The 12,916-nt window shown below is 38.8% G+C and overlaps 1 protein-coding gene across 10 annotated transcripts in view; it reads left to right on the plus strand.

Moving 5' to 3' along the window:
• Positions 1–12,916, plus strand: part of MYO9B (myosin IXB) — a 140,666-nt gene that overhangs the window by 81,722 nt on the left and 46,028 nt on the right. For 6 of the 10 annotated variants that reach the window (XM_078154068.1, XM_078154067.1, XM_078154066.1 and 3 more), the window contains exons 5-15: positions 166–265; positions 555–655; positions 1,506–1,635; positions 2,676–2,765; positions 3,317–3,433; positions 3,728–3,862; positions 4,420–4,541; positions 6,120–6,261; positions 7,178–7,382; positions 10,394–10,472; positions 11,985–12,074. In XM_078154068.1, the coding sequence (XP_078010194.1) occupies positions 166–265; positions 555–655; positions 1,506–1,635; positions 2,676–2,765; positions 3,317–3,433; positions 3,728–3,862; positions 4,420–4,541; positions 6,120–6,261; positions 7,178–7,382; positions 10,394–10,472; positions 11,985–12,074 (1,311 nt within the window). The remainder of the gene's footprint in view (positions 1–165; positions 266–554; positions 656–1,505; positions 1,636–2,675; positions 2,766–3,316; positions 3,434–3,727; positions 3,863–4,419; positions 4,542–6,119; positions 6,262–7,177; positions 7,383–10,393; positions 10,473–11,984; positions 12,075–12,916) is intronic. The other 4 variants (XM_020969255.2, XM_020969253.2, XM_020969247.2 and 1 more) reach the window with 1 other exon arrangement.

Below are 12,916 nucleotides of genomic sequence, written 5' to 3' on the forward strand. Positions count from 1 at the left end.
CAGCTCTGAAAACATTTTTTAAGTTTGTATTTTCCCCACCCACTAAGGAGGTTTTTAAAGCATAACTGGCATTTTCATAGTTGGTTTACATGAAAAGTCTAAAAGAATACTGGGGTGATTTTTTTTTAAACTATAAAAATATTTTTTCCTAATTTTGATCCATAGAAACTACCATGTGTTCTATTATTTGTTACTTGGAGTCAGTGAGGAAGAGCGCAAAGAATTTAAGCTCAAACAACCTGAAGACTACTTCTACCTCAACCAGGTAAACAGCTTAAATATGGGACAACCAAGGTAATTTCTGTTCTGTTCTGTTCTGTCCTGTCCTGTCCTGTGGTGGCTGTTTATGAGCTGTTGGAAGGTCAGAGGCTGCTAGGCCTTTTTCCTCTTCTCTTGAAGCAAGCTTCAAGGAGAGCCGAGGGACATGGCATAAAGGAGCCCATTGATTCCCACTTGCTTGGATAGTCACCCTGTCAATGCCAGCAGAAATTATTCTTGTATGCCAGCCCTGCATCTCCAAAAATGGCAAGTAGTTTGATATCCTTCTTTTACAGCATAACTTGAAGATTGAAGATGGAGAAGATCTGAAACATGACTTTGAACGATTAAAACAGGCCATGGAAATGGTTGGCTTTCTTCCAGCAACCAAGAAACAGTAAGTCGATTGCTTTTATAAGCAGCTCAGGTAAATTGTTACAACCTCCCCAATTGTGCTTTGTTATGTTAATGTTCTGAGAGGTCATATGGTGTCACGGAGAAAGTCTCAGCTCTGAATGGAGTCAGAAGACCCAGCAGCAAGTTCCCACTCTGCCCCAAGCTCTGCAACAAGGGACAAAGAGCATAACCTCTATAAAGCTCCATGTTCTTATCCATAAAATGAAATATTCTTCATATTGCTTACTTCCCAAGGTTATTGAGAGGACCGAGTAGGATCATGGATGTCAAGCGTTATATAGTTGTGCGATGCCATCTACACAGGAAAGATTCCTAGTACTTTGTTCTTTGTCAGGCCTATAATTTTGTTAGTGTCAGGAGCTCATGGGTGAGGAAATTCTTTCCACCCATGCAGATTGCAGGTGCTCTCTCTGCAGAGTTGCCTGGGTAAGGAGAGGTGAAGCACCTTGTCTGGGATCAGAGAGCAGCTCATGTGTGTCTGAAGCAGGACTGAAACCTGAATTTTCCTGACTCAGGTTATAGTTCTCTACTACATTGTGCCTCTTGTTTATTATATTCTGAGAATCATATTATCATTTTATTGTATATTGGTTATTAATATTAAGTGATTATAATAGTCATTGTTACTAGTTATTCAAACATTAAACTTATTTCTAGTCATATTATAAAGAAAGGCACTGAATTATATTTGTCTCATGTCTAGTTGGAATTCACTCATGATTTCAATAAAAGTTACTGGGGATTTTTAATGTATAGTTCTACTGGAAACCTTTTCTTAAAGCTTGAATTAAAAATTTGCAAGATAAGAATTTATCTTCTTTGTATCCAAGGATTTTTTCAGTTCTATCAGCTATCTTATACCTGGGTAATGTCACCTATAAAAAGAGAGCTACAGGTCGTGATGAAGGTTTGGAAGTGGGACCCCCAGAGGTACTAGACACACTCTCACAGCTTCTAAAGGTATCTCTTCCTTTTTTCCTTGTTTTTGTGCTCCAAATCTTACATTTGAAGATTCTTATTGCTCTCTATATATAGCCGTTCAATCTGTGCTAGAAGATACCTTCTAGAAAAGTACAAAATTGAACCTTTGTCTAAAAAATTCTGTTTTCCTGTGGACAAGTACCCTACATATTTGTACAGCTCCTGCCTTTGCTCAGGGTGATTTCTTAGCTTGTAATGCCATCTTCTCTATCTCTTACTAAAATCCTACAATTTTTTTGTTTTTGAGGAAACCTTCTTTCATATCTCCTTCCCAAGCAGGTGCCCAGTCTTTCCTCCAAACCTCCATAACACTTGATTTATACATCATTTTTGGTACCTAGAATATTCTGTCTTGTACTATAGTCATTTGTATTTTTAGGCCACTAAAGATAGGAGTTCAAATCCAGTCTCAGACACTTACTAGCTATGTGACCCTAAGCAAATCACTTAATCTCTGTCTGCTTCAGATTCCTCATCTGGAAAATAGAGATAATAAAGCACCTACCTCCCAAGATTATTGTTGAGAATAAAATGAGTTATTAATAAAGCATTTTGCAAGCCTATAAATGCTATTAATAGTAGTAGTATCATCATTATCATTATTTTATATCCCTTGAGGTCTTGAGAATGAATTTTGCTCAACTTTGTATTTCTAAAAGGCCTTTCATGGGGTAGGTTCTCAATAAAGCCTTGAATTTAATTGAATAAGATAGTGTATATAAAAGCACTTGGAACATTGTAAAGCAGTACAGCACAGTACAAGCTTAAGGTTGTATGAAAGTTAAGTTGATATTACTGTTTGGCAAAACCAGGAAGTATTCTCCATGGTAGCCCACCACCAGATTCCTTATGCTAGGAGTTAACTTGTCCATTTCCCAGCAGTTCAGGGTACCATCTTTTGGCCATCCCATGACCTCAGGCTTTCCCCCTTCAAAGCCCGAGTATGACTTAAAAGTGGTTAAGAGGAGGGCAAGATTTGAAAGACTTTACCTTTTCTTTCCTTTTTTTCCACTGTACAGGTAAAGCGTGAAATTTTAGTGGAAGTTCTGACCAAAAGAAAAACTGTGACCGTCAATGACAAACTTATTCTTCCCTACAGTCTCAGTGAGGTAAGTCCACTATGTCCTTTGTGAGAGGGTCCTTGAAACATGCGCTTCTGTGATGAACGGGTTGGACTCAATATCTAAGGTTCCTTTCCATTTTCAAAGCCTTACCATTCAGAATAAAATAATAAAAGTCCTACAGTAAAGCATTAGTTGGTAGTCTTTTTTATGCCTCCGATTTAATTAGTGGAGCTCTCATATAACATTGCCTCGCATTCCATAACTACAGGTGGACCATAGGTCACATTATGTTCCCCAAAATATAACATAGCAACATGCAATAGCTGTTTCCCCTCCCCCATAATAACATTATAATTGTGTTATAACATGATGTCTGCAAAGTATGTTAATTCATATTGTTTTGTAATGAAGGCTTTCTGCTGTCATTGTCTTTTTCCCCATGATATTTTAATTGTATTCGTGCCTGTTTTGTTTTCCTTTTGTTTTTAAACCTCAGAAGACAACGTTAATATACATGCCAGTATGTTTGCAGGAAGGGACCACTTTTCCTTTCCTTTTTTTGACCGTCACTAAAAGACTTGTGCTTTTGTCCACAGGCAATAACAGCGCGTGACTCAATGGCAAAATCGTTATATAGTGCTCTCTTTGATTGGATTGTTCTCCGTATCAATCATGCTCTCCTCAATAAAAAGGACATGGAAGAGTCGGTTGCAGTGAGTTCTTCATACTGATAATTTCTGCTTCTTTGCCCAAGTGCTGAATTAATTTGTGCTGATACAATTTATGTTGCTTAGCTCGCCCTGTAAGTGCTGAAAGCACTTAAAGTATCTCCATTGCATCAGAAGTTTGGAACTATTCACTTGATATATTGGATAAGAAGTTCATTACTTAGCTTGTTCAGGGCTAGAGAAAATTTGGCTATGGGCCTTGATTTGCTGATAGAGGCTTAGTTTTCTCTAATGTTTTATAAGTTGCTGTTTAAAAATAGATCTTTCTGTCCCTGTCAGTGCTTGTCCATTGGGGTGCTGGACATCTTTGGATTTGAAGACTTTGAAAGAAACAGTTTTGAACAATTCTGCATAAATTATGCAAATGAACAACTTCAGTATTACTTCAATCAGCACATTTTCAAACTAGAACAGGTAAGAAATTGAATTCTTTTGACCATCTAGTTTCTGGGAGAAGAGGGAAAGAGTTAAAACTCTGGGATGGTACTTAATGACCAAGCATTGAAATTGGAATTCTGATTTGCCACAGAATTACCCCTGGGCTTATGACACGTGATCTCAACCCAGAGGAATATTTGGTAAAATCCCATTCAGCTTTATTGGGGAAAATATCAGGGGCTTTTTTGGCACACACACACACATACCATGTTAGGCCTCTTTTGTTGGCTCAGATTGGCAAGTAGCTGAATCTCCAGTGGGGACAGATGACTTAGACTTTAGCTAGCTTTCAGAACCACAGATAAATCCTTTATAAGGATTTATTTTGGACGAAGATAAAAGTATCGTCTCTTAAATATTTTATGTCTTTTTGCCTTTTGTTCTCTCTGCTGTGCATTTATTCAAATATGTAGAAATCATTGTTAGATTGTGTAAAGTTTAACCACCTCTTAATTTTATATTACCTTAATAGTTACCGGAGCCCATGTAGCTCTTTGGGTTTTTTGCTAATAAAGCATTTTTTAATTCTACAGGAAGAATATCAGAGTGAAGGAATCACTTGGCACAATATTGACTATACAGATAATGTGGGGTGTATTCACTTGATCAGCAAGAAGCCCACTGGCCTCTTCTATCTGCTAGATGAAGAAAGCAAGTAAGTCTTCATACTTGTTGTTGCTTGTCTGGTCATCAGTAGACAAGAAGAATAGAGAAGCTGATTGGCTGGTATTGTCTGGTAGCCAAGAAATGTCGTGGACTGGATGAGTTTTAATTGACTGTGCTCTAGAGCTAAGGTGACAGTCACTCTTTAAGAAAGCATTTCAGAGCTTTTTATCGTGCTCCATCTCCCTCAGCCAGTGCAGATTAGAAATCTGCCACACTTTAGGACAGACAGTCTTCATGAGAAATTCTCCTCCTGGTGATGATTCTGTCCTCACCGAGCTGAGTTTGGACCTTGTCCAGAGCCTTCCTCTCAGAGTTAGTTCTTTTACAAAGCTTTCAAGAAACCATTAACCTCCAGGCCAGCACTTCAGTAAAAGCTTCAGATCATACTGAAGTTACGGACGTTGTGTACCTTACTATGTATTACATGAATAGGGACTGTAGTTTTGTCAGTGGCTATAATGGCTTATTAAAGGAAACTGAAATTTTTGTCTCTAGCATTCTTGGCCCTCTGTTCATTCAGTGCTCCCTAATACATAGTTATACTCACTTTTTACCATCACATGATAGTTTTCACTCCTGTCCAAACAGGAGAAGACCATAATCCATGTATAGAACATGGGAATTTTAGTGGGCTACAAGTTCAATATCATTTTTGTCAACAGTGTAACGTGACAGAATGTTACATGCCAGAAAAAAAGGTAAGGCCATCCTAGGCGGCCTTAAATGAGGTGCAGTGTCCACAGAGAGGGGATAGTTCTGCTGTCTGCCCTGGTCAGGCCACATCTGCAGTGCTATATTCAGTTCTGCATAACATAGAAGGATTGGTTGAAAAAGTTGAGCGTGTTTACAATAGAGAAGAAAAGACCAAGAAGGGGTCCTGATAGCTGCCTCCAAGTGTTTGAAGCACTGTCATATAAAGCGTGGATAGGATTCGTTCTGCTTGTCCTGAGAAGGCAGAACTTGGAACAACAGGTACAAGTGGCAGAGGTAAGTTTCCAGCTTGATATTAAGGAAAATCTCCCTAAGAATTAGTCCAGAAGTAAAGTGGACTGCCTTAGGAGACGGTGGGCTCCCCCTCATTGGAGGGCTTCACACTAAGACTGGGGGCCCCTTAACAGGGAGCTCGGTCAGGCATGAGTTGACGTAAGTGGACTGACTCTTAAGTGCCTTCTTTCAGAACTGATCTCTAAGAACATGCATCAAAAAGCTAAATCCACTTCTATTTATCATTGTTCTAGTGACGTACCATGTATACTGGACCTGTAAAGTCACTACTAGCCCTTCGAGCTTAATAATAATAGTAAATTGCCTTTATCTGTTGTTACTTTAAGTTTTCTTAGTGTAAGATCTTTGAAAGTCCCTCAGAATGGTATTCTGTCTGTTGAATACTATGAATCTTTTGCTTTGGAAATTTATCTGTCTAGAAGCTTATCTTTGTTCCTTTTCTTTCTAATTACTATGATTAGATTTATGGCTAGCTCATAAAGACCCAAAACATCTGGTTATGATCACATTTCTTTCATTGTGCTCACTCTTCTTAAACTCAGCATTTCAATTTTTGTTACAGTTTTCCACATGCCACCAGCCAGACTCTGCTGGCGAAGTTCAAACAGCAGCATGAAGAGAACAGGTTCTTTGTTGGGACCCCAGTAATGGAGCCTGCGTTTATCATCCAGCATTTTGCAGGGAAAGTTAAATATCAGATAAAGGTATGCAGTATGTATTTGTTTAGGTTTTTGTATGTAATTTCTTCAGTCAAGAAATGACCAGTAAGGATTGGTGAGGAAACTCTCCAGCAGCCCAGATCAATAATTGTTCTGTGTTGTGTAGTATTAGCTGCCTGGACCACTGAGAGATTAAGTGATTTTACAAGAAGCTCTGGTCAGTCTGTGTCAGAGACAGGCCTTGAACCTAGATTGTCCTCACTTTAATGCCAGCTCTCTGTCTGCTTTCAGTGTATTTAATTTAAAATTGTCAGTGATGTCTTTGTCTGCCCAGAAATAAAAGCCTGGTTATACTTTCAAGTGTCTGGATAATTTGTGGTCCTAGCCATCTTCTTACTTTAAATAGTAGCCATTTTTCTTACAACCATTTACTCAATGTGCGTGTATAGATACACATAGAGTTATGCACATACCTCTGTGTGTGTGTGTGTATGTGTGTGTGTGTAGTAGCCATTGTTCTTACCATCTTCATAGAGCATTATTCATGCCAGTGGAACAGATCTGGAGTCCAAGGAAGATGCTTCAAGTCCCAGTTCTGCTATTTACTACTTGGGTTCAACAAGTCATTTCTCTCTGAGTCTGTTTGCTCATCATTACATTGGAGGAATTGAGCTAGATAACCGACCCCTAAATTGCTCTGAGTCTGTATCCCCATGAAGCCCTTTTCATTCTGACTTAAGGACAGAAATACATATAGAAAATGATGACTTGGGGCAGCTAGGTGGCGCAGTGGATAGAGCACCAGCTCAGAGTCAGGAAGGCCTGAGTTCAAATCCGGCCTCAGACACATAATACTTACTAGCTGTGTGACCCTGGGCAAGTCACTTAACCCCATTGCCTAGCCCCCACCCTCCACCCTGAAAAAAAAGAAAATGATGACTTTCTGACCATATTTCCCCAGGATTTCCGGGAGAAGAATATGGATTACATGAGACCTGACATTGTGGCTTTGCTCAGAAGTAGTGAGAGTGACTACATTCGGGAATTAATTGGGATGGATCCTGTGGCGGTATTCCGTTGGGCTATTCTCCGAGCAGCCATTCAAGCAATGGCAGTTTTCCGGGAGGCAGGACGACTCCGTGCTGAGAGGGCTGAGAGAGCTTCAGGTACTGAGCAGAGCACAAACCACATCTGAAGGCTTTGAAAATTCCAGCATCTGCTCATGGCCACCTAGGAAAAGCTACTCTGTATCTGCAGAACAAGCTGCAGCAACTACCTTCTTATGAGGGAGGTCTGAAACAAGCGTTCGTTCATTTGCAGTATTTTGATTTCCTAAGCTAAGTCACTACCCTGGCCTGGCTCCTAGGGGTGGCAGTGCTTCCTCTGCATTTAGTACGTGCCCTGCCAGACTTCTGAGATGGGTAAATGGAATCTCCCCTTTTTAGTTTCAGTTTGTTTTAAGTCTCAGAGCAGGAAGTGAAAGTGTGATGGCAAATTAAGACAGTAGGGGGTTAGAATGAAGCATGAAGTGCTTCCTGTGCCTGAAATTTTCCTTCCTTGGTATATTACATGTCGCTGGCGCTTGTAGTTCCTCCTTTCCAAGCCTTACCCAGCAAAGTCTAGTGGCAAGAGTGCTAGGCTTGAGTTTTGAGTTCTGACTCTGACACTTAGTATCTATCAACCTCGGGCAAGTCATTTAATCCTTGTGAGACTCAGTTTCCCCATTTACAAAATGGAAATAGTTATATTATCTATCTCCCAGAGTTAGTGAAAGCTTTGTCTCCTAAAGCACTTTATTCATGTGAATTCTATTATTTTCTTCCCACTTCAGAATAAAGAAAAGAAAAGCTGTAGTGTGTCTGACTAAGCAGTCAGATCCTTAAACATGTAGGACTGGACAGAAATGGTCGCTATACTGCTTTTGCTTAAATGTTTTTTTTTTTTAAGGGAGTATTCAGTGCAGGGTCAGGGGTGGGATTAAGGAGAAATTACTGTGATATAATCAAAAGGCATTAATACAACTTAAATAAAGTAAAAATAACAGTCAAAGATAACATGCATAATACTGTACTGGGGTAGTACTTTTTGACTAGGTCAAAATGCTACCCAGATGACTCCTGAGTATCATTTCCTGTGGAGGGCAGATGGTTCTCCAGTGTTACCCAGTGATCATTGCTCTCAGTTATCCTTCTAAATCAAGTCTGTGCAACCTGACCAAAGAGGAGGAGTGAGAGTCACAAGTAACATCAAGAAGATGCATTTTGGTCAGAAGGCCCGAGTTCCAGGATGGGCTGGGGCAGTTTAGCAGCTGTGTGGCTTATAGCAAATCTCCATTTCACTCAGCCAGTGTTGTCAAGTTAGCAAGCATTTCTTAAGTGCTTACTTTGTTCCAGGCAAACTATGCTAAGTGCTAGGGATACAAAGAAAGGTAAAAATAGGCCCTACTCTCAATCTAAATAAATTGGAGATATTCTTAGGGGGAAGGCACTAATATTAAGGGGATTTGACAAAGGCTTCTTGCAGACAGTGGGATGTTAACTGAAATTTGGAAGGAAGACAGGAGGGAGAGGTGAGGAGGGAGAGAATGCCAGGCCTGGGGGACAGCCAACGAAAATATACAGGGTCAGGAGATGGTAGTCTCTTGTGGTAGGAACAGCAAGGAGGCCAGAGGGATCAAAAAGTACATGGAGGGGAATAAGGTATATAAATACTGGAAAGGTAAGAAGGGGCTAGGTTATAAAGGGCTTTTAAACAGGATTTTCTATTTGATTCTGGAGATGGGGAGCCATTAGAGTTTATTTAATTATAAAAGATATTACAAAAGTAGAATTGATAGGATTTGACACCTGATTGAGTATGGGGGGGAGGGGGAGGTAAGTGATTGCAAGGGGTCAAGGATGACACCTAGGTTTTGAACCTGCGTGACTGGAGGGATGGCAGTGCCTTCAGCAGTAATGCAGAACGTTGGCAAAGAGGAGAGTGCAAAGATGATGAGTTTCGTATAAAGAAGGTGAATTTCTTAGTGGACATGTTGAGTTTGGGCTGTCTAAAGGACATCCAGTTCAAGTTGATAGGCAGCTGGAGGTCAGGAGAGTTCTAGATAAATAGATCTGACAGTCACAGAGATAATTGAGTCTGTGGGAGCAGATGAGATCACCAAACAATGGTATAGAAGAAGAAGAGGACCCAGGACAGAACCTTGTGGGATACTTAGAGCTGTAGGGCCAACCTAGCCAGAGACTGAGGTGGCCTGCTCAGGCAGGGTAGGAGGAGAAGCAAGAGAGGGCGATGTTATGAAAACCTAGAGAAGAGACCATCAAAGAGAAGGAGGCGATCGACAGTGTTGGCTGCCAAGAGGTCAAGAATGAGAAGGATTGAGAAAAGGCCATTGGACTTGGCATTTAAAAGATCATTAGTCATTTTCCTCAGCTGTAATATGAAGATAAAAATACTTCCGTTATCTGCCTTACTGGGTTGTTCTGAAGATCAATCAAGATAGTATAAAATATTTTGTAACTAGGAAGGACTATAAATGTCAACTGTTGCTGCAATTTATTGTAAAGTTTTATTTTCAAATTTTTTAGTGATTTAGTAATGTTTTATGTCCCTGAATGAAACTGAACAATAGCTATATGTTAAATCCTTTTGGCCTTTTTAGTGAACAAAATTTTTCTTTATTGGCAAGTTTGCCTTTTTTTTTTCCTGCTTAGTTGTTTCAAGTTGTTACATGAGTTCATCAAGAACTACATCTCTGACCCTTCAACAACCAATCTCTAAAGGTTGAGAAATGATGAACTCACACAAAAGCTTGGCTACAATATTTGTGTATTTTATTAATGATTGTTTAATAAGTCTTTTGAGATTTAAAATGACCAGTTCTGTGCATTTAAATAAGGAAATAAAAGTTCATATTTCATCAGAAGTTCTGTTTTTAGAGAAGGCAGTTTATTCACCTCAGGTTCACAAAGATTAATTTATATCTGTTTTGTTAATGTACACAATTGTGTGATTTTGTTTTGTTAATGAAGGAAATAATATGAAACCCTTGTGAGAAGCAAGAAATAATTCTTATTGGTGATCCACTAAACATTGTACAATCAGTATTTCAAAATCTCTTTGTATTGTTTTGATTCTTTATTAATCCTTTCCCATTGTATCTACTTCTCTTCTTTCCTAGCTGGTGTGTCATCCCCTACAATCAGAACTCCCCTGGGAGAGCTACAGAAAACCAGTACTCCATCAGAAAAAGTTTATCGGTAAGAGAAACCTTTAATTTATCTAAATCAAAGACGTTTGAAGGTAGTCATATGAAAAATCCAAAATATTAAGTGAGGATTTATGTAACATGGGAGAATAACTGAAGTTCTCATTTAACAGCAACAGAAATATGGAAATGAATGAAATTGGGTTGCTTTATAACCTGAGATGAAATAAGGCTATCACCATGTCGCCTAATCTTTTGAAATCCATTTAATCTCAGTTTGTAGTAGGTTCTTTTCAGAGTTTGTTTGTAGATATTTGTGTTTGGCCATATGACCTTTTGATCATGCAAAGTGATATGTTTGATTTAAGAACATTTCTCTTATTCTGTTAAAATTATCAAGAGCATAGATGCTTCTTGAATTAATTTGCTTCTGCTAGTTTTCAGTTAGTATCTTCAGATTTTTGTTTGAGATACACAAAATATTTTGAAGTCCTATGGCAGAGCTGGGAAAGGCATTTGATGCAGCCTAAGCAAGGTTGGAAAATTGTCCCCCCACTCACTCCCCAGTGAAGGTAGGAATATAATTTTACCTCTGAAAGGAGTAATTTATTTTAATTTCATAGTGCAATGATAGTTATTGGGGGAGGGGGATCCTTGTTATTTAAGTATCAGATACAGTTTACAATATTTGCAGGATTCGAAATTTTGTAGAAATTGTCATGTTTCTTCATTTGCTTTAGCCAACATTTAAAAGACAAAAAATTCTTGATGAAGTGTGTTTTCCTTCATAATTGTGTACCTGAAAATGTGCTGCTGTACTCTTTGAGGCTTTGCACGTTCTCTACAATAGGTGACTTGATGTATCACAAGATAAACACCAAGGTGTCATGCAAAATGGAATTTTCTGGTGTTAAAATGCATACATGTATCGAGAGTCATGTTAAAAACTGTACTTTGTGTGCCATACCTGTCTGTCTTCCCTCCACCTCAAGGCATTGCCTACCCAGCTCTGTCCTGTCAGGCCTTCCTTCTTCAGTGGAAGAAGCAACAGCTGACAGTCATCTCTAAACATGTGCTCCCCCATCATTGCATCATCAGTGGTGCATGACACCTGTCTAGGGAAAATCAGATCATTCACCAAATTATATCACAAATATCCTTTCTTCACAGAAGGTACTAGGCAAATAACTCTTAAATTGAAAATTAAATTAAAATGTAACCAAGTTAATCTGATAGTTTCACCCTGTGTTTATAGAACTTTCTCTTTGTATATATTTCAGTGAATCTGTGTTGGTATTCCCACTGGTGGTACAAATCAAAACCCATTCGTGCCTTCTCAGTCTGTCTACCTCTTTTCCGTGTTTAAAATTCCGTTCACAAATAAAGGAGAGACATGATGGTTTCCAGAGCTCTACATGTGCTTTTAAAAGAATGAAGCTGACCATTAACAGCAGTATTGTGTGAGATATAGCTTTCATTACAGGATAGAGCCCAGGTGATGCTCTCCATTTTCAGAATCACCTTTTCCTAATGTATTTAGGTGATATAAATTTTCCCTTTGCAGCCGTTCAGTGCTTGATTTCTCATTTGATTGCTCTGAGGAATTCGATATTAACGTTTTTGAGGACATCATTGCTTTTTATGAAAGCAAGAAGTAAGTAGGCTTTGTAAGCAGAGACCAGGGAGGCACATTCACGGGAAGCTAATCTTCCTGAACGGGCTCAGTGCAGAATTCAAGCCAGGAAAAAAGTGATACCAATTGTTCCAAAGAAAACGGAATGGATTACAGATTACAGATCTGTGAAATGCTAGAGGCTGAGACGTGGTGACCTTGACAGATTTGGCACTGCAAAAGGCAAAAAAGATGGTTTTTTAAGGATTGGGGCAAAACAAATCTTGTTTTATTTTGGAAAGCGGCTGTTGCACTGAGAAGCTCAGGAGTATAATAGCATTTTATACTTAGAAGTGAAACTTACACTTCTGTTATCTTTGGTTTGTGCCTCTCTGGAGAAGGAGTGAAAGAAGGTAGGTACTTAGCATGGTGCATGGATCACATGGTGATCGGACTACTAATTAGGGCTTATCCCAGGCTAACTTTTAAGAGCTTAAACATGTATTTAAAATGAAGAAATGAAGTTTGACTGTTGGACTTTTGACTACTTCATTTCCAAAAATATTGATCACATATTTGAAAGGGACCTTAGAGGTCAAATCCAAAACTCTAACAAAAGTAACAAATTTAAAGTAATATTTTGAAGCACTTAATTTGGATCTCCTCAAGTTATTTCAGAGAATGGCCTTTAAATACTATAATTTTGAAAATAAAATCAGTTGATAAAACAGCATTTTACTTGCTTTAGTACTACAAAAGGAAGTAAAATATAGACTCTGCTTCTATCGATATAAATCCTAACTCCTGATTCCTTTTAGGGGGTCTTCATGAGCATCCAGGCTCTACCTTGAACAGACAACAAACATATGATCCATTGCTAAATC

The sequence above is a fragment of the Phascolarctos cinereus genome, unplaced genomic scaffold (genome assembly GCF_003287225.1).
Source record: "Phascolarctos cinereus isolate Bilbo 61053 unplaced genomic scaffold, phaCin_HiC Scaffold_4;HRSCAF=312, whole genome shotgun sequence".
Lineage (NCBI taxonomy): Eukaryota > Metazoa > Chordata > Mammalia > Diprotodontia > Phascolarctidae > Phascolarctos > Phascolarctos cinereus.